This window comes from Pseudonaja textilis, chromosome 5 (assembly GCF_049901715.1).
Source record: "Pseudonaja textilis isolate UNSWEBS1 chromosome 5, rPseTex1.2, whole genome shotgun sequence".
In the NCBI taxonomy this organism is placed as follows: domain Eukaryota; kingdom Metazoa; phylum Chordata; class Lepidosauria; order Squamata; family Elapidae; genus Pseudonaja; species Pseudonaja textilis.
The window spans coordinates 14,871,942-14,898,139 of record NC_141994.1 but is presented as its reverse complement, the minus strand read 5'-3'; the positions used below and the strand labels follow the sequence as shown (position 1 = coordinate 14,898,139).

At 37.1% G+C, this 26,198-nt stretch overlaps 1 protein-coding gene across 2 annotated transcripts in view; it reads left to right on the top strand.

Moving 5' to 3' along the window:
- TBC1D22A (TBC1 domain family member 22A) overlaps nucleotides 1–25,449 on the top strand; it is a 115,774-nt gene extending 90,325 nt beyond the window's left edge. For both annotated transcript variants that reach the window (XM_026702992.2, XM_026702983.2), the window contains exons 12-13: nucleotides 5,020–5,115; nucleotides 22,364–25,449. In XM_026702992.2, coding sequence (XP_026558777.1) covers nucleotides 5,020–5,115; nucleotides 22,364–22,492 — 225 coding nt within the window. In that variant the 3' untranslated portion in view covers nucleotides 22,493–25,449. The remainder of the gene's footprint in view (nucleotides 1–5,019; nucleotides 5,116–22,363) is intronic.
- Nucleotides 25,450–26,198: the final 749 nt, after the last annotated feature.

The window sequence follows — 26,198 nt, the reverse complement described above, 5'->3', positions numbered from 1 at the left end:
TATTAAAACATATCTCATATGAAAGCGTAGAAACTTTTAAAAACTTGGTAGAATTTGACCATTCTTAAAAAAACTATTTTAATTTAATATGCATCCTGCCAAATATTCTGATTACTCTTTCGGATTGTGTGTAATTATTTAATTTTGCAAGTCTTGGGTCAGTTAAGTGATTCTGTGGCCTGTAGGAGCCACTCTGCCAAAGCCTGGTTTAGGGATCTGTCTTCTAGGCTTCCTGACTGATCACTAAGAGTAGTTGGACCTCCCGTTCAGCCCAATCTGCTCTTAGAAACAGAAGCTTGAGCCTGGCTGCTCTAACAGGAGCTGCCTACTCAAAATACTAATTTCTGACAGAATACCTCCCTGTTTCCCACTCTTTCAGCTTCTATTTCTTGTGATCTGCAGATCTGAATTAGGTGAAAAGAATGGCATATATGAATCTCATGACTCATTGGAATGCATGTTATTAGGATCAGATGGGGTATGAGGGTGCCATCACTTTGTCTTGGTTCAAAAGAACATGTATACCCAGAATGTTAATCCTGAGAGAATATACACACAGGCTGACAAAAAGGTTTTGCAGCTGATACATTCTGGGTAATTCTTAAATTGGTCTGCAGCTGATCCATTTCAGAGAACCTTTTAGCCTAGAGAGATTGCAGGATGCAGCCCAGTGGTAATTGTACCCGTTTGTCTAGAATCAAAATCACCTCAGGGTTTCCAGACTGCTCCATTTGAATTAAATCCAAACAGAATGTTGGGAATTGTAATCCAACATAACTGGAAAGAATCAGATTACAGAAGGTAAGGTGGGTGGCTCCTAACAGGAACATTGAGCTGTTTTAAGTCTGCCCAGACTGCAATTGTTAATGCAGTTGCAAAAATATATATAAAAGAAAAATTATTCAGTCTAACGGCTCTGACCCTATCAGTTCTTTCTTACTATCAATTGCTCATGTCTTACTCATTGTACTTACTATTGGTCTGTATAAATGGCAGAATTGCACCTAGTTTTAAACAGGGAAGCTCATAGGTAAATTTGCAGAGGGAGTGGGATTATGTTTTACCAATTTCTAGCTGTTCCTATAATAGTTCTGATAGGGGAAAATATAATTCTATTGTCCACCATTTCTTTCTGCATAGCTTTCTTAATGAAAATGGGGAATTACAAAAATATATTAACTGCGTATTGCATGAAAACCTCCTCCAAAATAAGCTCATTCGTTCATCTGTTTATTTTGTCAATTATGACTTTATATTTTGAAAGCAAGGTGGAAGGGAAGCCTTCAATTGAATTAACTGGATGCTGGACCAGCTGTGTGACTCTGCTTGCATAGCAGGACTGTTGAATCCTTGGTGTTTATTTACTAGTGTGGAAGTGGAACTTTGCGGCAGGTTGTAGTCAAATAGAAGCACCCACTGCAAAAGCTTTTTCAGAAAACTTACAAATGACCTCCTATTATAGAAAAGAGTTTCAGAATTTTGCTATTTCTTTTATGGATGTCCACTTCTGTTGCTTAAGTTACTTGGACATTGCAGAATGTGCACTTCAAAGGAATTTGCAGATTGTGTATTTCAGTATGAAAGATAATACTAAAGAAATTTGCATTTTTTCCTTCTGAAATCTAATTTAAATAATGTAGGATTACATATGTGCAACTTAAGTTATAGCAAATTGTTGATCATAGCAAATTTTCATTATGGTTCTGGAGTTGAAGCCTAAAAGATGGCAGTTTTTGAAACATTGGACTTTTGCTTTTTCTGAAAAGGACTGCTACAGTCTTCTGTCACAACTTTTAGATCTTTATTCTTGTATCACAACTTTAGATGTTTAGGAAATGGGTGTCTGGTTCAAAATATGGTAGAGAGGACTCCTTAACCCTCGCTTGTGCTTACAATTCACTTCCTTATGGCTCCTAAGCACAGGAGGATTATTTCAACTGCAGTTCTGATATATTTTTTCCCTCCAGGTGACATAATTGCACAGTAAGAAGTCAACGTACCAGCAAAAGGTCTGAGATATGACTGGAATGAGTCAATGGACAGAATTTGATAGCTCATGAAAAGTGGTAGCCAATTAATACTTTCCACCTAAGACCCCTTTTACTATTTCCTTTGCACTGTTTCTTTTTGTAACCCATTCACCTGAACCAATTTCAGAACAACTGTCTCCAGCTGGTCTTCAAACTACCCCGCACAATTACTTAAAGCTACTTAAAACAACTACTCCTATTACTCCAAGGAGACATAGTTAGACTTTAGTAGCACAATGCATAAAGAGTTCTACAAAGGAATCAAGATATTTGTTGTTAAGGTGTTTGCATTGGGTCCTAAATTTTTTTATTTTTTTTAGAAAAGGGAAAATCTGTGTATATGTTTTACTGCAATTGGGAATTGACCCTTTAAACTAGCCTGCAAATTTCTTGGTATAACAGTAGGTTTTATTGCAATTATGAACCAATATAACATTAAGCCTCATAATAACATTTCCTTTTGAAGTGGTGGGATGTAATGTAATAACAATATGTTCTGCTATACTTCCTTCTGTCCCTCAAGCTAGATTCATGACTAATTCATGAGATTTTTGAGGGCAGAGTCTGAAATAATGGGTTCAATTTCATCCAGGGGAGCGATAAAACTTTTTGCAAGGCAATGTGATATTTGTGGTGTTAACTGTCTAAGTGATTTTTATTGATGATGACAGATGGTTCTGTGGTGATGCACTCAGAGTCACGCCTAATATGTTCAGAATAAGTCTTCTGGAAGGCTGTACATCTGTTTTTAAGATCTTTTGCTAAAATATTTAAATCAAGGTCATTGTTTATATTTGATTTCTAAGCAGCTTTTAGCTATTGGCCTGCCATTTTATACATTTAAAGATGAATCTGCTTGTAACTTCAAGGGCTGCAAATGGAAAGTTATAATAGGTAGCAGGTGTTAGGAAAGGCAATTATGCATTAGGTGCTTTGCTCAATTTCCAAAACTGTCCAAGACTATCCATTTGAAATGCTTTATACCCTAGTTTTATCTCTGAACTATGATGAATTCTCAGATCTAAAGGGAATATGCATTTTCCTTTAATGAACTGAATGCTTAAGCCTATTTGATTTAATTTAAAAGAGCCAAGGCAAACGGTACTGAAAAACAATGTGAAAACAGGAAATATCAAGAATAAATTTAGATCTTTGGCACAGTTTGCTATTTTATTTCCATTTCTTAGAGTGAAAAAAAACTTTGATACAGCTTGTATAGAGAGAATGGTATTTAGGCCTTGGCATAAAGGATTATTCAAAGTTTCTCCTGAAGTTTTGCTCAGTTTCTTTGACTTTTGCCAGATGGTGTTGGATTAAGACTGAAAAAAATGGTTTCTTCTTTTTCCTGCTCCCAAGAACATAAAAGATATACTAGTTCAGATCAAAAATCCATTTTAAGCCATCTTACATAGTCAGCTTGAAATTCTGAAAATTATGCTTTTCTTTTGCCCTGAATCTCCTGTCAGTTTTGTTGGGTGTAACAGTAGTTAAAAGCTCTGTTTCTCTATGGTTTGGATAGATTATTGTCTGTTTTCATGCTATCCCTTTAGCAACGGCCTAATTCTTCTCCAAGTCTTTGCCTTATACTCTAGAGAGGTGTTAAGTTCCATTTGAATTGGGTCATCTACAGATATCATGTTATAATTGGGTCAGGCATTGGGATAGGAACCCAATGTTGTATGAACTGTCAAACTCAGACAATGGTTAGGTTAAAGGAGGAATTGATTTTAGACCCAGATAGCCTCATGAAACTAAGACTTACTGTGTGTTACAGAAAAGTCTAAGATAGTTAATATTCTTGCAAAGAGGCAGATTCCTAGAGCAGTCCTTTTTTTTAATTCCCATCTTCTTTCTGCAACAATGCAGAATGGTTGTGATTCTGATGAAACATTAGGAACTTTTTTTTCATTTTGAATTGTTTATGAGATGTGACTTTTGGGTAAGACATGCTCTTTTTTACTATAGAAGAGAGCATCCTTCTGTTATGTAATTTCCTGGACATAACTTGATTATGAATGTATTGTCATATTGATCACTCCTGATTCTAGAAACTTTAATAATGATCTTTCCCAGCAAGCTCATGTTGATAGGTTGGGGATTAATAACAGACCCTTTAGATATTTCCTCCCAAAACTACATTCCGTAGTTTTTCTTACCAGGGAAGAATGCAGCCAAAATGCAGGGCAAAATAGGGAAGATGGTATAGAACAGGGGTGTCATACTCAAGGCCCGGGGGCCAGATCTGGCCCATGAGTTGCTGAGATCTGGCCTGTGAGGCCACCCTGAAAACAATGAAGCACTGGCCATGGTGTCTCTGCTAGCAAAAATGGAGCTCGGAAGGGCTACCTGCGGCCCTCCCAAGTTCCGTTTTTGGTGACAGAGGGTTGCAGGAGGCCATCGCAGCCAAAAACGGAGCTTGGGAGCCCATTTACGCTGGTAGAGCGCTCAGGCCACCATATACGCCCCTGACATGAGTGACGTCAAGCTGGCCACGCCCACCCCAGCCCTCTGAAATCAAATACAACCCTGATGTGACCCTCAATGAAACTGAGTTTGACACTCCTGGTATAGAATGATGCATTGTTTCAGAAATCATCAAAGCTAAGAAGAACTTATTTATGAAGGCCATTGACTCTCCCCTAGCAAAACTTGCCCATGAAGAAAAATCACAGCAGTTTTCTTCCCTAAAGTTGAAGCCAGGAGGTTTCCTTGATGCTCAATAACAAAGCTTATTGGTGGATATTATGCTTTTTATATACTCATATAAGCTTGTGATTCTTGGATAGCATAGTTTTATTTATTCCTATTTTCTCTACACCAGTCAAAAGGCTTTTATTTGGAATCTGATTCGCTAATTAATCGTGACAATTACATGTTAAAAATGAGGCAAACAACAAAAACATTTTCTGATCAGTATTGAGTTATCTACTCAAATGTATTTTTATGTTGAATATATATATATATATATATATATGCTTTATTTTAACAGTCTGAACCCGAAGGTTTTTCCCACTTCCATCTGTATGTCTGTGCTGCCTTCCTTGTCAGATGGAAAAAGGAAATCCTTGAAGAAAAAGACTTCCAAGTAAGTAAAACATTTTTATTTTTACTAAAAAAGGATATTTTATTTTATTTTTTTAAAAAATACCTTCATTAGTAGCAAAAGACTTCCATTTTTACTGGGTTTCAACAGCCTTGGATACATTTTGGATGCTTTTCTGTATTTCTCTTGCTGAGTTTAAAATGAAAGGAAAGTACAAAGTTGCAGCTGAATATTTTTCCAATCGTCCTTCTCCTTGTGTTGGATGAGGCAACATCAAGATGGTGTGAAAAAAAGAAAAATATGGCTACTAGGAGCAGGAAAACTTCATTTGATACAATTCCAGCACAGCAACTTTCATGTCGAAAAAAAATTAAGCGGAAGGAAGACAGTTTTGATAATTGGTAAAAACTAATTAACCTGGCCATATGGGAAGATAAAGGAAAAAAGATCTAATTATGTTTAAATGGAGCCCAGAGAGTGATCTGCCCCATGCAGGCAGAGAGAATGCCTGTTTTCATTGTCCTGAAGTATCTATATTTCTCCATGGACATGAGGAGGAGGAATGTTGAAATACAATTTTATAATAACTACTTTCTTGTTCTTTTTGTCCATTGATCTGTCAAAAAGTTCTTTATGCAACCATGTTGGTTTCATTTGGGATCTATTTCTTTTCTCCCCCCACCCCCCACCATACTGTGTTTGATTGGCTTTAATAACATTTTTCAGAGTTTCCTAAGCATCTTCAGTTGTTTTTCCCTATAAGATTTATCTCCATGGAATCCTTCCTAATTTATGTCTTAGTTTCTCGAAGTCAGCTCTCTTGGAGTCTAGAACACTAGTTTGATTTTGTTCCATTGTTTCTGCCTGCATTATGTTGAGTACTATGACCGTATCCTAGTGCGACAGAGTCACTCTCTCAACAAAGTTCTCGCAACCTCCACCTGTCGTATCATTTGATCCCTGTTAGTAGGAGTTAAAGGCAGTATAGCTGACCCTTTGTTTCCCTCCTATACCATTTGGCTGACAAAGTTGTCAGCTGGGCACGACAGGAGCCTGGTGCAGATTTTGTCTCCCAGTTGATGTCAGGGTAGTTAAAGTCCCTCATTGCTACAGGGTTTCTTGCACACCTTATTTAACTGACCAGCAAATAGTTCATCTGTATCCTCTGCCTGGTTGGGCATACCTGTAGAATATACCTGTAGCAATTTTTCTTCTAATGTTCACCCAAATGCATTCAAGAGGGCTTTTATCCCTGGTATTTGTACTTCTGTAGACATGTAGTGATTCCTTACATACAAAGCAACTCCTTCTCCTCCTCTTTTGTTGGGTCAGTTTCTTTTGAATGGTTTATATCCTTCTAGCAATAAGTTCCACTCAAGGGTTCCATCCCACCAAATGTTGGTAATGATGCAATATCATGCCTGCTCTCATGCGTTAGAATTTCAAGTTTTTCCTGTTTGTTCCCAAAACTCTGAGCATTAGCATACTGGCATTTGAGCGTATTATGACTAACCCCGTGTTTGCTTCCTACGTCCCCTGTTTTATATCTGAGTCCCACCTCCTTCTCAACACTTCCTTTTTTAATTGTCTGATTTATTGTGTTGTGGTTTGTGCTTGGGGTTTGGCCTTAAAGATGGGTCACCCTCTCCTTCCATTTCTAATCTAAAGCCCTGCTGATGAGCTGAGCCAGTCGTTTTTCCAAACATTCTTCCCAGTCCTTGTGAGAGCAAAGCTGTGATGGCTTTGCTTTCTCACCCTCACAGTAGAGAGGAAACCCTGTGAAAGGGAAAGAGGTGGGATCATTGCAGGGCAGCGCGTGTTCTGACCAAAGCTTCTGAGACTGTAATTACGCACACACTTATTTTAAAAACAAGTGCTTTATTGCAACACTGGGAATTGTTTTCATTCCCAGCGAGTAACGAATTTCAAACAGTCCCTCAAGATAAGCACCTACCTTTCTTTCTTGTGAAGTGCTGCCAATAACAGAAGTGTCAAATGAACTAGAAAAGAAACTAACCGAAGTACAAAGACCTTCAAGAATGAATCTGAACCGAGCAAACGACTTTGCTTCCTGCAAAGGTTTCATCATCATTGCCTGTCCTTTATACCTGATGGGAGGGGCAATCATCTCCCAGCCTTACTCCTGAATCACCCCTTTTTGTTTCAGCTGCTCTCGACTTCTAGCAGCTCTGAGCACATGCACACTGGGAACAGGCTCCCCTGGGTCCTCTACCTCGCTGCTGCCAGACTCCAGAGGCTCCGGAGGCAGCACCCCACTCCCAGATAGTCCTGGCCCCATCTCTGAATTGGACACAGGACCCTCGTCCGAGTCCTCTCCAGACTCCCTGACTAGTCCCCGTTCTTCCCCACTGTCTGATTCTGTTGCCAGCTGCACCGGCTGCCTGCAAACCACAACGGTGAGGCTGGACCAGTTCTGGTAGCAATGGGATCTGGGAATGAGTGCATTGTTCCTTGCTGGCTTTCACCCAAATGCTCAGCCTCTCGCTCAACTCAACAGAAACTTCCAGTTGTCATCCTGGAGCCATCACTATGGCCACCTAGGTTTATTCTCTCACCTGTGTTGTTAGGTATAACATAAGTCACCTAACATAGTTTGGGTAAAATAATATATATATAAGCTATGATTGTTAGGTTAAGTGTCTGTCACTTTAAAAACTGCAAAGCATGTAATTTGGGTGTGGTGTGAAACCACCATAAGAGGGAGCAAGAACCCTGATTGACTGCTGACGAGACGCTGACAGTTTGCTGGCAATTACTGACAATTACTGGATTGGATTACATTGTATGGTTTGTTAGCTGCGTTTTTCCCCTACTGAAGAGTTGCTGATAAGAAGAGAGGAGTTTCTGAGTTTTGCATATCTCTCTACTGCGAGGAGATATATCACCGGACTGATATTTGTAAGTGTACTGACCTCTCTTTTTCGACACTGCAATTTGCAAATGAATAATCCCTGGACGGACTGAACTAAGTGAATGATATATGGACTGTTCTGACTATGCTTTAACTCTTGCTGGAATAAAACTATTTAATTAGCACTTGTATCTGTTTTACTGAGTGTAAGCTACAAAAAACACTTATCTCACATATTTTGCCTGCCTGCCTGACTGCCCTGCAGATCTTGCTAGGGTATATCCCTAACATGTGTTTTCAACAGTGCCAAGCTTTTAATTCCAACACTGCATTTTAAATTCTTCATCTATCCTTAAAAGGGTTGATGCCATAGCACTTAGACTTATATACTGCTTCACAGTGCTTTACAGCCCTCTCTGGGCAGTTTACAGCATCCCCTACAATCTCCTTTTACCGACCTCGGAAGATGGAAGGCTGAGTCAACCTTGAGCCAGTGAGGATCGAACTGCTGAACTGCAGGCAGCCGACAGTCAGCAGAAGTAGCCTCCAGTACAAGAATAAGAGAAGAACAGGCTATACCTCATGACACGAGTAAGAAGAGTTTGGAATCCAGATAGCAACTCAAAGCTATTTAGTTTATAATGTATTTTTCCATCATTAGCCATAGCTCCAATGGTCTGTCAGGGTGCAGGATGTCAGGGTTGACCCATGTAGCTGTTAAGCACAATTAGCTCTAAGGTTCTTGATAGAAAAATGTTTTTTTAAAAATTCTTATCTAGCAACTTTGTGGAATATACGTGACTGCTGTAAGTGAACTGTTGCCTTTTGTGGCTTAAAGTTGCCTTCAGGGAAGATGCAAAGCCTGCATTCACATTTTATTATATTAGCTTTATGTCATCTACCCTTTCAGAGGCTAGAATTCTCTTTCTATGCCAATTAAATGGGCTCATTTAAAAGATTGTTTTATGTGTCAGCATTTGCAGTGTAAAAGTTCATTGTGAAACTGCAAAAGCATATTTTTGACTGGTTATATTCTTAGTTGGTATGTTTCTAAAGTACACCGAAAGGCCTGCCAAGGACTGATTGGATGTATTTTATCGATTTGTTTAAATGCTGCCATTATTATTCACTACAGGCAGGTAGCTAATTGGATAATCACTGTAACATAGCAACCCAAGAAGCATATCGCCAACGTATTAGTTTATTTTCTTTCTAAAGAGCTGCAATTATAGCAATTTTGGGGTGAAAAGGTGGCTTGGAAAAAAAAAACCCAGAGGGGTTGAAAAGGAGAAAAGTTATATAGCCTAATATTCACCTCAGGGCGTTCAGATCATTCTGCTAACACTGCTTTGTGCAAGATTTTATTTTCAATCCCACTCTGTTTCAGTGTTTGTGATCCTCACATTTTAATCCCAAGCGTACATTTAGTATGTAATGCTACCTTTCTGCACTGTTCAGCAGTATAATAAAATGCGGATCCCATAGATTCTCTTTGAAAGGCCAATATTTTAATATGATTTGGTCAATGCTGTTACCTTTGCAGTGTCATTGATCAGCTCTTGGAATTTGCCTCAGGAATGTTTTCTGGGTATCTGAAATGAGCATATGTGTAATTAAATGCGTGGTAACCAAAAGGATTTGTTACTATTAATGCTGGGTTGTTTTTTTTAATTGAAATAACATGTTTAATATGGGTTAATGTCCCTTAGATGATTGTATTCACTGAAGGTTTTTGTGGTATTTGAATGTAGACTAAAGAGGCCGCAAGGTAAAATGAGGTCAAATAGATGTCTTGGAGGAAGAAGTGAGGTGACCAGGAGACCCTCAAAGAATATATCAGTGCCCTCATTTAGCGACTGCCTTGTTTAGCAACCATTTGCAATTATAGTGACAAAAAAGTAAGTTTGTCACCATTGTCCACATTTGCGACATTTTCCTATAAACCATAAGAAAGCTGAAGTGAGATCATAAGCACCGTTGCCGTTTTACTTAGTGAATGCTTGGCTTGACAACCAAATAGCTGGTCTAAACTGTAGTTGCTAAACGGGGACTGTGTATTTTGATCTTATAATCTGTTTTGGTATATATAGCTGCAGCTGAATTTTTCTGATTCCCATTTCTCATTTGTACGCATTTATAACAGATCGAGGCATTTGGGTCATTTGTGGCTCAGCTGTTAAATTTTTCTCAAGTGAAAGGTGATATAATTCTTGTCTCAGAAAAGAGAGGGTTGGTTACCTGTACAGAGAATTTTTTTGTCGAAAGCGCACACACGATTCCTTGGTGATCAATTGTGCTGTAGTATGAAATGCCAAATCATTTCATCCATCAGCATATGACTATTAGCAAATGAAATGGTTAAAACACTAATATTTGAAAGGCCCACGAATGTTAAATATTTTTACTTGCTTTTCTTAAAAACTAGTTTTTGGGTGTAGGTGTCACATTTGTTACATGATGTACAGGCATACCTCGTCTTACTGTGCTTTGCAAACTGTGCTTTTTTTCTTTGCAAGACCCTTTACCAGCAAAAAGGTTGTGACTTGCTGAAAGTTTGGGGGATGATTACCAATTTTGTTGATAAAGTTTTTTTTTAATTAAAGTATGTATGATTTTTTTTAGATATAATGCTATTGCACGCTTTTTAATAGACTACACTAGAGTAAACTTAACTTTCATATACACTGGAAAGCCAAAAAATTCATGTGACTTGCTTTATTGGAATATTTGCTTTATTGCTGTGGTCTGCAACCGAACCCACAAATGAACAAAGACTATATTGTCTTTTTATATGTTTCTGCAGTACTATTGTACCCTTTTCTATGTTTTCTCTGTTGGCTTTGCTGATTTTTTTCCCACCTCAAATATTGTCTTTCTTCAAACCTTGCCTGTTCCACCACAGACTTGTTTTCTCTACTTGTTCACATAATCAGTGAAATATCTACTTGTTCACATAATCAGTGAAACATCATGATACAATAAAGTAAAATCCTGCAGTAAAATATCAATTGTTAAAATGTAAAGCAAAAAGAAAAATAATAAAGCTCTAGTCTCTATTTATTTATTAAATTTTAGTGTGGACAGGCGTCACAAAACGTGTTTTGAGTTAACAGAAGTTTTACATCACTAAGAACAGTGGGCCCCCAACCTTTTGGGGATGAGGGACTGGTTCCATGGAGAAAGGTTTTTCCGTGGACTGGAGGGGTGTGGTTTTGCATACTGCCTGCATTCTGCCAATTGGGCTTCAATTGGTTGTATGGATTGGTTGCTGGGATGCCTTGAATTGATCCAGTCCCCAGACTGGGGGGTTGGGAATCCCTGCCTAAGAAGATTCAATCAAAATACAGTACTATAAGAATGTCATGTCAGTTTCTGCCTACAGAAGAATTTCTCTTTTTACTAACAGATTTAACAGATAATCAGAGTTGGAAGGGACCTTGTAGGTCATCTAGTCCCACCCCCTATCCAAGCGAGAGACCCTCAGCTAGGTTGGTTAGGAACTTATTTGATTTCTCACTTGGTGCGGAATTTGTTTTCCAATTGATATCAGGATAATTGAAGTCTCCCATTACTATTGTTGTGTGTTTCCTGCATATGTTTGTTAGTTGGCTGGCAAAAAGGACATCTATTTTCTGCTTGACTGGGTGGCCTATAATATACACCTATGGCCATGTCATTCTTTTTTTCTTTTATATTGACCCATATGCATTCTGGGAGGTTTTCATCTTTGGTTTCATGCATTTCTGTAGCAATATAGTGGTCCTTTACATACAGTGCAACTCCACCTCCTCTTTTATAGGGTCTTTTTTTTTTTTAACAGTTTGTATCCTTCTACCAGTATGTTCCAGTCATGGGTTTCATCCCACCAAGTTTCTGCTATTCCAACTATATCATATTTACCTTCATGCATTCGTAGTTCGAGTTCACCCTGTTTGTTGCCCAGACTTTGTGCATTTGTATATAGGCACTTGAGATCTTTATGTCTGACACTGTGTTTCCTGTCTACATCACCTGTGTTGTGCTTGCCCGCCCCTACTTTCTTGCCACCTGTTTGATTAGTGCACATGGTATGTCACTCACTATTAAATGCTTGGTTTTAGTTGGCATGAAGGTTGATAATCTTACCTGCACAAACATCTATTTTGCATGCACTGGTATCCTTATCAGTTTTAGGTTGCTGGGGACAGAGATGTTCTGAATCCATTAATTCTCTGTCCCCGCTGTTCAGTTTAAATGTTTATCCAGGAAATCTGTGAATTTAATGCCAAGTAACTCAGTCCCTTTCTTTGATGGATGCAAACCATCTCTTTTGTACAGTTTTACACTGGACCAGCTGCAGACATCACGACTAATAAAACCAAAGCCTTCCCTTTTACACCACCCCTTTAGCCACACATTAATTGAATGATGGGGAGGTTAATACATCTTTTTTTAAAAAAAAAAATCTACCAAAGTGATGTTCTAGAATGCTTTTTGATAGCTTTCTCTTCTTTCTCAGTACCTCTTTTCTCCAGATCTCTTTATCCTCATTCTCTGTTAGCGATTAGCAGGGTTGTCAAACTTGATTTCATTGAGGATCGCATTAGTGTTGTGTTGGACCTTGGGGGACCAGGGTGGGTGTGGCCAGGGTAGGCGTGGCTAGCTCAAGATCACTCATGTCAGGAGCGCCTGTGATTGCCCAAACGCTCTGCCAGAGAAAACAGGCTCCTGATCTCTATTTTTGGCTGTGAGGGCTTCCTACAAGCCTCTGCCTGTGAAAATGGAGCTCGGGAGAGCGTCCCACAGCCCTCCCAAGATCCGTTTTCACTGGCAGAGGCACCACAGGTGGTCCTTTGCTGTTTCCAGGACTGTCCCTGGGCTTTGAGTTTGCCCTGGATTAGAAGGTTTTTTTCCTCTTTATTCTTTTGCTTTACTAGTGTACATAGAGGCCAATAGGCAAGTTGGTGGCATTAATCATAGACAGAGTTTTCCATGTTTTTAGTCAAATTTATTAAATCTGCAAGTGCAGACTTTCATAGCTATTTGAACACATGCAAACAACTAGCCTGTTCAGAAATGAATGGTCAGTTTCTGTCTGTTCTAACAGTACTGCAAACTCTGAAATTATTTTAGTGTGCAAGTGGAATATAGTCCAGAAACTGCCTTCATATTCTTTGACATGTCTGTGAAGCTTGATTGTCAGCTTGGTAGTCAGAATGATAATTTAAATTCACTGGGCAAACAAGTAGCTGCTAACATTCCCATTTTCTGTGAGAATGCTTATCTTTGCTGCATCATGGGGAAAGATGTTAGAAGAAAGTCTTGTTGCTGATATATATGAGGGAATTTTAGTTAAAAATCGAAAATAGTTCACATGGTTATATTCAATACTTCAATAAATCTTCCGGAAGGGAAAGAACATGCTTAGAAAAGAATCACTTGGTTCATGTAAATACAAGTTTCTGACTCTGACTGTTAGAATTTTATTCCTCAAATATTTTTAATGTTCTTCTGCACACTTTTGTAGTGCCTCTGAACATATCAAACCTCTCTTTTGTTAGACCTATTTTTGTTATCTAGCAACCATAGATTATACCTATGTAGTATAAATCAATGTTTATACTACAGCTAACAGCCATATTGTTTTTGTCTATTGTATTTCATGCTATTCAGTTGTTAATGGTTTTGAATCCATCTTTCCTATTTCTAACATTTCTTGAGGCCCCAGCCGCAGAGACAACAGGATTTCAGTTTTTGGAGATGGTAGAATGCCTGTTATGAATCTCTATATCCGATTCTCTTTGCTGTGTTCCTGATACATGAGTGACGAATATCAGGTTCATGGAAATTATTTTGAAGACGCTGTGATATAGATACTCAAAAAGTTATGAAGAGCCATTTAAAATAATTCAGATAGGCCAGCATCCCTGTAAAACAGGTGTGTCAAACTCAAGAATCTGGCCGGCGGGGTGCTTAGAACTGACCCAGGGGTCCACCCTGGAAACAGTGTAGGACTGGCCAGTGAAAATGGAGCACAGGAGGGCTGCATGCAACCCTTCCAGGCTCCGTTTCGGGCTGTGACAGCCTCCTGCAGACTTCTGCCAGTGAAAACAGAGCCCGGGAAGGCCTCCCTGAGCTCTGTTTTTGCTGGCAGAGGGCTGCAGGAGGCCCTCACAGCTGAAAACAGAGCCTCAACAAGGGACGTCGAACTGGCCACGCACCCTGCCCCCCCCCCCAGGTCAAACACAACCCTGGTGTGGCCCTTAATGAAATTGAGTTTGACAGCCGTGCTGTAAACATGAAACAAAACATCTTTACTTTTATATAATTCTGTAAAGTCTGCTCTAATGTGAGCAAGAATAATGACTTATAGCTTCATATTCAGAGACAGAAAAGGCCTATGAAACCATAATCCTTGAGAGAAATATATTAAACTTATAATATTTTTATCTTGATAGAACTGTTTCTAATTGTCTTAGACTAGGCTATAAGGAAGCAAGCACTATTTGTTCTGATATGTAGTTTATCTCCCACTTTTCTTCACTTGCTTTGAACACAACAGAACTCCCATCATCCATTAATGTGATAGCAATATAAATGTTCAAGAAGAAGAACATGAATTATCAGCATGACTCAGCAGGAGAACAATTTTGCCCTGCCAACTTGTACTACAATCCTATCATCAGGGAACCTGCAGAAATAAATGAACTGGTGTTGTATTTGGAAGGATTCCAGTTATCCTAAATGGACTGGATCCATGGTCTGCTGACGATGCAGGCATGCTATCATTTTTCCCCGCCAGTCTTTGCAAATACATGTTGCCATTCCCTCTAAGCTGGCAGATTTTGTCTCCAGAAGCAATGAATCACTTCATTCCAAGATGAACCACACTGTTAGAAGCATCCTACACTGCTTAAAGACTTGATTTCATTTTAACCAACCAGCTTATATTCAAATATTTCTTATTTATGATGTCATCCATTCCAGGACATGTACTACATAATGAATGGAGATGTCCTCTGGGATTGTCTTGGTGAGGGAGATCTTTAAGGCAAAAATGAAGTAAAACTAAACTACCGAGGGCAAAAATGGATCATGGGACTGCCCCAAAAAAAAAATTCTGGCTCTTCAGCTCTTCCAGTAGTGAACTCATTGCCATTGTAATTGAGAGCATGATATATTACTGAGCTAAATTGTCTAAAGCAGAGGTGTCAAACTGGTGGCCACGGGCTGGATGAGTCACATGCAGGCCACGCCCACCCCTGCTCCATGAAACGTTGCAATACATCACTTGACGGCAACCTGACACGGCGAGCTTGGCACATGTAGCCTAAGGCTAAAGAAACGTCATAAAACGGGGCCCAAAGTCACTTAACAAATATTTTGCTTAAAATATAAATTTTGGACTCAATGGTGGTCATAAATTGAGGACTACCTGTTGATGAGATAACTTAAATACTGAACCAATAAATAACACATGTACAATTATAATGGTGGATAGTTTGCCTGTGCCAAGTGTAAATCTAAAATCCTATAGTTTATGAAATAAAATACATATCTCTAAGCAAGATAACTAATGTGTATTGGCTCTCAAGTTATAAATAAAATAGAAGTCATTATTCCTGTAATTCTTATTTTTATTATGGTAACACAGAATTTGGTTACTGCATAAATGGTAAAGGATTTTGAATCTTCCAAGAAGATGGTTCACATAGAAATTGTCTGGCCTTCTTGGAAATTTACAAGTTAGGGACAGAATGTAAGCAGATCTCATATACCTGAATAATTTACATAGTAATAACTCATGCAAAATGCCTTTCATCCCTTTGTCACCATTTCAGTAGGTGACAAAATTTATTTTCTCTGAAAAAAAGAATTATTTGGGTTTAACTGCCATTTTAAAGCCTCTTCTCAGAGCTTTTGCCAGTCTCCATGAGCCTTTTTTTCAAACTACTCAGCAAATCTTGAACCTTGAATGATAAAATGATCTGGCATTTGTTCCTGGGGACTAAACTTATATTTGCAGCCAGATAAGTGCTTAACTTTCCTCACCATCACAGAGCCTTCTCTTAAGCTAATGCTTCCCATATGCCCTTGGCAGGCAGAATTATTTCTCTTAATCCCTTCTGAGGAACATGAACATCCCTTCAGAGGTCAGGATGTCTATACGTGACAGTTATTGGGTTCATATAAATTCTGCAGTGCTTAAAAGTTTGTGAAATTCTTTTGAATTTTCAGCCTTTTTGCATAAATATGATTTAATCTAACCTACAGATAGTTGATCCAAAGCTGCATATTTATGTAGCAATGCATATCACTGATGTTCAGCATTCTCTGATAATGTTCTTGTGAACACTGATAGTCTTAGAAGTTTGGATACTTTTGCTAAATACAAATACAAAGCTTTGGATCATTTTCCTTAATAAGCAAATGAACAGGGATAATTTCTACTTGTTTAACTAGGTTCTCTTTGGCTGATTTTAAGATGTGTGGCAAACACATCTCATTTTAAGCCATGTTTATGCAGAAATATTGAAAATTCAATCAGGTTAAAACTTTTGAAGACCCTTAGATTTAGAATAACTATCGTCACTTTGAATGTACACTAATAGGCATACATTATAATGAAATTTCATTGCATACAGTTCTCCAAGGGTCACCACCTCTACTACATAAACATGACTAAATAAATAAATAAATAAAATTATACATATAGCTACATATATGACACAGAGAAACAACATGGTCTAGTTCGGCTGTAAACATGTAGATGGCGAGAAAAATGAATCTTAGAAGTTTACCAGACGGGTGACATAGGGAACAAGGCTGTTATAGAATCTGGTAGTCCTGCTAGAAATAATTTGAAACCTCCGTAAAGTGGGTGTGTGGGATTTCTAACAATGCTTTGAGCTCTTATAAGCAAATAACGCTTATAAGTAGTATCCTGAATAACAAGAAGCGAGCTTTTTATAATCTTCTCAGCTGTCCTCACCACTCTCTGTATGGACTTTCTATCTGAGGCACTGCTGCCACCAAACCAAACAGTGTTGCAGTTTGTTAAAAAGCCTCTCAATTTGTGCCTCTGTAAAAAGTGGCCAGGACAGAAGAAAGATGTGCTCTCCTCATCCGACGCAGGAAATGCTGACGCTGGTTTCCATACTTGCCCTCTTTGTATATATCTCTTTAAAAAAACCTGTCCAAGCCACCAAGAATAGCAATTCTTCTATCTTAAAAAAAAAAAAAAAACACCTTTGGTAAGATAGCCATCTACTATCTATATTGTAGCTAAATTGGCTGTATGTCAAATGGCAGCTTGTAAAGTGTATCAACAGATGATATGAGGATATCTGTAAAACTGACAACCCATTTCCCTCTGCAGTTGTGGTGTGTAAATACCGCTTTTGTGTTACTTTTGGAATCCCTTTGTATTGTATTCCTGTCTGGAGCTCTCGTTGTTATTTTAAGTTGTTGGCTTCTGACAATCCTGAAGGAATTCATTCATATCTTCTTCTTTTTTTTAAACAAGTTCAAGAGTTGTTTGCTTCTCTGTTATTTTAAGCCTCGTCTGTCCATAGGATGTTTCTTAGATTGCACATACTGTATTGTTCTGTCAAGCAAATGTACATATGTATAAGACCTGTGCAATAAATGGAATGTATCATTTAATGTATTGTTTCTCATCTTTTTTTGCTTTTCTTTCTTAATTTAACGCTTTTAAGATGGGTTAAAACATATTAACTACCCAAAATACAATATTGGCAGATTTAATAAATCCTGCTGCTAAAAGTTCTCCGGAAGCATGAGTTCCTTAAAATGCCTCCAAAAAAAAAAAAAAAAAATGACTTAGCTGTTGTAATTTGACTTTTAAAGGTTGCATTTTCAAAGCTGAAAGTAAGGAAGGAAGATATCGTTCATTGTGTGTGGCTTGAAATTCCAATATGTGGTCCTGGCACATTCCAGATTGTTCAAGTACTGCATTGTCCCCACTCTGGAATCTGCACAGCAGCAATTCTGAGAAGTATCTAGATGCCCTAATGAACAACCTCTTAACTATGAACCAGCAGTGTGCTACAGCTGTCCAAAAAGCCAATGCAGCTCTAGATATTGGATAGTAACCCTTGGTTTATACTGCACTGGAACACTGTGTCCAATTCCGAGATACAATAAAGCATTTGAGGCTCTAGAAAGAGTGCAGAGAAGAGCAACCAAGATGATTAAGGGACTGGAGGTTAAATCCTGTGATGAACGGTTGCAGGAACTAGAGAGGCCTCATCTAAGAAAGAGAAGGACCGGGAATGACAGGATAGCAGTCTTCCAATATTTGAGGGGCTGTCACAGAGGCATCAACCTATTTTCCAGAGCACCTGAGGGCAGGACAAGAAGTAACAGATGGAAGATGATCAAAGAGAGAAGCAACCTAGAACTTAGGAGAAAATTCCTGACAGTCAGATACAATCAGTGGAACAGCTTGCCCTCAGAAGTTGTGGGCGCTTCATCACTGGAGGTTTGCAAGGAACCTTTGTTCGGAATAGTATCGGGTCTTGGGCAACTATTGGAGTAGCATAGGGTCTTCTGCTGGAGCAGTGAGTTGGACTAGAAGATCTCTAAGACCCCCTTCCCACTCTGTTAATTCTAAGTGCATTCTAATTAATTTCTAGGTCATGTTCATAGTCAGATTTATGGTTTATTTGTGAATTTCCGATGAACTTTTTCCCCCTTACTCAAATGATTTTTAGTTGTTTTAATAACAATCACCAAAGAATTGCTGTATTTCAAATTGTAGATATTTTCCATTTTCTAAAGGATTTTCTGACAGTTGCAGTTTAGGTGACCTAATCTATCCAAAGTACGGTTAAATGTCTTAGCAGAGATTCTTCTTTTTTTGGAGGGGCGGGATGGTTGGTAATTCATAGCTGCCACTGGAGAAGCCTTGCTCTAAAGAAAATTTGTTTTCTTTTTGTGGTTCTTTCTGCAGTAGAAATCTGAATAACAATGCCAATTACTGGCTTTGTAGCCTCTACTGAAAATAAAAACAAAAATCACCGATGCCCTGGTTGCAGCAAATTCAATCACAACTGCTGATGAGAGCAAATCAGCCTTCACCCTCCAAAGAAAAATGGGGAGGGGGGAAACTTGGGGTATAAAATGGATAATATGAAATAAAGTGACACGTGCTTTTTTTTTCAGACAGATTGACAGAAGAAAAGGGGTTTAACCATTTCTCCCCCCCACCACCTTTTTTTAAAAATTGCATCTATTCTTTTATGATTCACTAAATGCTAAACCGTTACACTGCAACAGCAAGATGGAAAACAATCCATGTAAATATGTCTTGTTTTGCCACCTAATGCAAAGCAGTTAGGTTGCTATGAATGGCATTCTGCTTCCTAGAACTGGGTTTTACAATTCCGTTAAAAGCCAGGATGCTAAACTTACTTTATTTGTACTTCCGTTAAGTAACCTCGTTCATTTTCATAAATAGGTATCACATTTTCCCTTCCTTCCGTCCTACACATTTTGCATTAAAGTCTTTCTCTTTTAATGCCAAATCAATTTTTATTCAGCCTTTGCCATTATATGCGCCCCCTTTTTAGAGAGTTATGTAATGAGGCTGTTGTACCAATGAATGTCAGTACTCAATTTTATTGACACGTCCTTGATATTCTCTTCACCAATTAAAAAGCATTTGAATTACAAGACTTCCTCTTGAGTCCCCTGTTTCGGTTAGTCTATAAAATATTACTGTTTTTTTAAATAATGTCTAATTTAGTAGGAGAATCCAGCTGCCTGCTTAACTTATGTAGGCCTTGCAAGCATTACAGTTATTTATTGTTTGCCTCACCAGATCAACTAATTGACCCAAATAATTCCTCCCCCTCTTGGGCATTATTATTTCTGACCTCAGTTTTATTGAACTGAAAGTCAAGGGAAGGCAGAAACACTATTAGAGACATAAATACTTTTTTTGGGGCTTTCTGCTCAATCTTACTTTCATTACCTTTTTAAAAAATATTTTTTCTAATTAAGAACTTAATTATATGAAAAACTGACATGCTCCAAAGGAAAGTACCAGCCTCAAATGTCAACTTTATAACAGTTCTTGCAAGCCCCTCAAAAGAAATGTTAATTAATTCTAGCCCAGTTTGCACCACTTTGAAAATCTATAGTATTGCATTCCTTTTTGAAATATTAACATGGTGAATAATATTCCCTTAATTTGTTAACTTTATTTTCTGCATCTTAAGGCAGTCCCTTGTTTTGTCTGAAAGTTTAATGGAAGTTTGCTCTGTCAAAATGTCACCTTCCTGGTTTCACCTTCTTGGGAGCTGTCAGTCCTAGCTGACCAATTGAAAAAGCTGACAGTTGAGGCAAAATATAACTATCACTTATTTTTCTATTTTTGGTGCTAGGTCATCCAGATTTTGGCTAGTATTTTTCCTCCCCAACTAGTAACAAAATTGTCAAAGAAATCATCTATATAAACTGTTTTTACGGATTCATTTGAGGTTTAGAATTATTCTGGAAACCTTGTCAAATGTAGCATGGAGGAAGATGGACATAAAAAGTAATACTGTGCAAATCCAGGTCAGAATATAAAATTGTTCTAAAGGATAATGACCTTTTTAAAGGCAGCATGAATTTAGTATACAAGAATAAAAATGCGTTCTATGAAACTTGTGGATTGCTTGATCAATATGATACAGTGTGCTACACAAATGTGATTTATTTACCACTGTAGGGTGGGGAGAGAGAAATAAAGAAAAAAAGGAGAAATAAAACTTCCGTAAAATCTATACCAATTTTTAAAATATAGACTTGACCAAAAAAAGCGGGGGGTCACGTGACCATTTTATATGCTCGGAAACCTCTTCCCATTGGTGGCCGAGAGCTCTGCAGTCATGTGTTTGGCTTTGCAAACTTCTCTGCTGGTTCCCCAGAAAGTCAGTGGAGAAGCTAGCAAGGAAGGTTGTAAGTTCAGATTTAGATCTGTTCCTCCAGCCTGGGAGAGATTTCTTCTTCCTCTGTGCATTCTCCTTGGCACTGGAGGAGCTGACCTTGAATCTGTCAAAAACATTAGCGAAGGTCATTATTCTGAATCTTTCAGAATGCTGGTGCTCACTAGTATTTTTTCCATCATTTCCACCTTTCCGGAGGGAAAAGAGTAATCTAATCGGGCAAGTCCCTACTTTTGTTCTCATGTTGGCTTGTGTGAAATGAAAGTAGAGATGATTTACCCATTTGTTTTAGAGAGATACCCATCTTGCATGTATCATATATGTCAGAAAAAAGCATTCATATTTTGTACATTATTAAGTCATGGCAACAGTTCATTACAGTAGTGTACTTCTATTGGCATTACTTCAAACTGTGGTTTAATATTTATTCTACTTTTATATAAAGCTGACACATTGTTTGTTTTCTTTTACAGCTAGTCCATGTCAGTATTAGGATATCTAACTATTAATAGCTGGCTTAGTCTTAAAAGAATTCATTTTACAAATGCTTTTCAAGTTTTTAAAATAAGTCTGGATAATATTATTACAGGTTATGTTGTATCTTATTCCTGAGAACAAATTTATTCTTAGAAATAAAGTGCTTAGCCATTTGAGAAAACAGATAGCGAGCAACAGTTAAGCTAGCATGAATTATCTAGCGAAACAAAATCTATTTGCCACTGTTTGAGTTAGCAAATTATTTGTTTTTTTCAGATTTCTATCTCTCAGTTCTTAAATGTACTTATCTTTGGAGCAGTTGTTGTAGTATATATTCCATAATTCCATATTGTCTGGACAGTACTGGATAATATATTAGAATAAGGTTTCCATAGATCAATTTTAGTTGTATATGAAATTAACACATAACAATACTTGGGTGTGCAGGAAGATCTGGATTAGTTCATTTCAAATGAGAGAGGATTAATTAAAGAAACAGTTTTTTGCCATTACCCAATGAGATTGAGTTTCTCTTTTTATTCTATTATACGTAAATAGAATTTGCTTTGCTTTTTTTCTGCTTTGAATTGCTGCTTTATTTATGTGGCCATGCAGTTTCATTGGATAGGCCAAAGCTGTCAGGATATCTTATCTTGAATCACAAATGACATGCTCACTATTTTAGTTGTGCCCAAGGTGCTTTTTTCAAGAGGCAAATGGACTTTCTGGTTTTTCTTTGAAGACATTTAGCTTCTCATCCAAGAAGCTTCTTCAGCTCAAGTCCGGTTGCCTCTTAATAAAAGCACCTTTGGGACAGCCATAACCTGGATGACTGAGAATCTCCACAGATATTTTAGTTGTGTTTTTATAGGTATACTTGTAGATACCTAGAAAGAACTCACCTTTGGTGAATCCAGTCTTGTAGTTTTAGATTGATACTGCAAAAGTAACCAGTGAAGTTAACAAAATACATCTTTTGATTTCTTTCTCTTTTTCTTCCCACAAGGAACTACTCATCTTTTTACAGAATTTGCCTACAATGCACTGGGGAAACGAAGATATCAGTGTTCTCCTTGCTGAAGCCTACAGATTGAAGTTTGCATTTGCAGATGCTCCGAACCATTACAAGAGATAAACAAAATAAATAAATTACAAAGTATGGCGCTGATTGTGACGTCAAATCAGTTTCCATATTGTGGTTGTGCTGGCACACAATTGTCTACAGTTTCTATATTACTGTTGAGCAAGAAGCTATTGGATTACCAAAGAAATGAGAGTACAGGCTTGGGGAAAATCTTGCGTACTTAAAAAAAAAAATCTTGTTCACTGATTTAAAAAAGTTAATTTTATTTTCATTATGGTCCTTTTTTCCTTTGGTAACTGAGTTACTATGTGAATGAGTAAAGTGTGTTGTGTTCATTGGGATCTTATGACTGATTGTGTTGTCTCCATCAGTTTTATTCCAAGTCAATTATGTTCAATATTTTGATGGAAGTATTTTTGGTGTCTGAGGTGCATGCAAGCTAATAAGAATAATCAGTCTTGCATTGAAAATGAGTGCAAATAAATTAGGCAAAGATGTCATGTAGAGGTTGTTGCACACTTATTTTGTTTGCAAACCCAGGATATTTAACTCCTTTTAAGAGAAAAGTTTGTTTACACAGTGAAATCCAGGAGTAGATATTTATGGAACACAACATTTAAAACTTGAAAATAATGGCACACGTGTGGTCAAATAAGATCCGTGGACATTTTACTCAACAGTGTGCAGATGTTTACTATGTTATTTGACTTTAGAGTTTCAAAACATGTTGACTGTAGAATAGGAAACAAGTTTGGTTGGCCGTAATGTATTACTGAGCTAATGGTTTAAAACCTTTATGTGCATGTAGATCTTTTAGTTTCAACATTTTCCTAATTAAAATATTACTTTATAGATGAAGAATATATTTTGATGTGTTGCTGCCTTACATTGAATTTGTAATATGATGGGGCATGTATTTGCAGTGTACTGATCAGGTTTAGAAAATTGGACTGATGAAGTCTCCTCAAATGTACTCTCTTGCAACCATCATGCAGAGCTCTTGATTAATTAAGAGCCAATTTATATTTTAAAAAGTGTGTGTTTAGCAGCAACTTATGGAAGGAATTCAGTGAAAGGACTTTGTTAGTAATATAAATGATTTGGCTTTCTAAAATATTCACCAATCATTAATCTTTTGAAGCATCCAATTTAACAGATTCAAGCAGTTAATGTTTCCACTGCAATATATATTTTTAAGCAAAAGGTGATTTATTCTTTAAGACTGCATATCTAGCATACAATTGACCGAACCAAGTGTTCTTGGTCTTTGTATAGAGGAAAGGTTATTGCAAAAGTAGCAATGATACCAGTATGCTTCTAGTATACCAGATTTGTTAAATATGATCTATGAAAACCTCTTTATCACTCATATCTTCACTAAGTCCTGAACCATAAATGGAATAAGATAATACTAGGAGCTCTTCAAGTGTGCCTTTAAGTCTTTATTTGAATGCCTTAGTGTGGTTGTATGTGTTGACTTCCTTTTTGTATGGATAGATGCCAAAATACATGATAATTACAGGCAATAGCACTATTTTTTCTGGCCTTTCATAGGCTGCACAGATGTTTTAAAAGTTCCTTGTTTAAAGATATTTTGTTCAGTGGAGCATTTGCCATATTCTCTTTCTGATATTGTTTTATGCATTCGGATTGTGTTGGGCTATGTGATTGTGAAACATATTCCAGTTCCATTTGAGTTCCTCGTTTTCAAATGCATGCCTTTTAACAGCTTTATTGAACAAAGCAGAGTAGTTCTGTTACTATTGTAACACAGACGCACAGTCACAAAGAGGATATAGTTTATGAGAGCTTCCAGGTCAATACTGATCTGAAGGAGCTACATTAGTGAGGAATTATGCCATCCCTTTTTATTAAGGTATCTCTGTTAATTCTAATCCTATCACCCATCTACTAATCTACCATGGAAAGTCATTCACAGTCAGTGTATTCCAATAGATTCTGGACTTTAATTATATAATGGAAATAAAATTTAGTTTTTTCAGAATTTCCTCTGCTACCCCCAGCTATGTTTGTAAGGCAAAGGGAGATTCTTAGCCACAAGGGTTAAAGGTTTCTTAAACATAAGGACACTTTAAAGTTCAGTGCATTATTATTTTTAATTTGTCAGGTTGTGTCAAATAAAATAAATTAACAACCCCCCCCCCCAAAAAAAAAAAACAAACCAGCTGAAATGCATTGGGAGTGAAAATGGTATGAATCGTTAAAAAAAAAGGAAAATAAGATATAGAGCACATGGATTTGTACTTTTTAAATTGTATAATATGCATAGGAATTTCTCTTATGTAAAATGGGTCTGTGTTAAATGTATTAGGAGAAATGAAAAAAAAAGTTAATTCCATTCGATATGACTTTCAGGCTTTGTTAGAATCATTTTTGCTTCTTCTTCAAAACTGAATAATATTCCATGCTGTGAAAAAGAACAACTTGAGTACATCAGAAATAAAGGAATACTCTGTCCTCCAATGTTGTTTTATAAAAATTGGGTATTTGGCCATAGGGTAGATTTTCTGTGTACTTATTTTTTTTTCCTTGAAATTGTGTTTTGATTTCTTTGTATAACTCAGGAAAAGTGCCATCCCAACCAGCTGTTATATGGAAAAAATATTTCTTTTACATCCCTTTGTTAAAATTTTGAATTGCTATCTAATATCAATATATTAAGATTTACTAACGTAGAAAAGATATTGGAACAATTCAATAATTTAGCATGATCTGTAATGTTATATTGAAGGCTCAAAGTCCTCTTGTCATAAATGCGATATTACATGTACAGTGCATATAAACAATTTCTATCTATAGTATATGCTTAGTAATGTAAATAAAAAAATGTACTAAATATGTAAATATAAAATATGAAAGATACAACTACCTTGCAATCACCTGTACATCTCAAATATACTATAACAAACTAGTTGCACTAGTGTTTAATTTCATATGGAAAAGCCCACAGATTTGTATTACATCAATAAAATGTAATTAATACCCAAGATTTTGTATATGTGTGTCTTATATAATTTTTGGAACTAATAAATATTTCAAATGAATACATCTTTTTATGTCAAAATATCTAGGTATAATAGAGGAAATCTTAAGGATTTTGAAATTATTTTAATGGTAAATGATTGTATGATGAACACAAAATCCATTTGGATTTTAAATGTACATGCTGCCAAGTACATAAACGTTACTAGGAGAAAGAGAGAGAGAGAGAGAGACAGACCAAGGTATTTCAAAACCACAGAGATAATGGTAAGATTTCAGGACTGACATCAAATATTGACCTTGTGTTTCTCATTTTTGCTCATACAATTGAGGCAATGCAATATTTCTTTAAAAGCATATTTAATGAACTACAACTGCTCTTATATGTGTTTTCTTTTTTACATAACTATTCTTGTCCCACAAGGCTTTTAAGAATTAAAAAAAAATAGGTCTTAGATGGCTGAAGGGGAAAAATATAGCTTCATGTTGAATATTGCAAAAATGAGATGATAATACTGATTTACTCCAGGTGAAAGAACAAGATTTCAAGTTTTAAAGTGTGTTTTTTTGTCAAATTCTACCCAATTCCTTTCTCACCCAGCTCTCTTGTCATTCAGTAACCTTCCTTTATAATAGCTGTACAGATTATACATCTATTCTGTAAAGATCCTTTTCATTTAGGGATTTTTGCTTTAAGTGCCCTTTAAAACAAACAAAACAGCATAAAACACTCTGGCAAAATGGTATGTGGAAA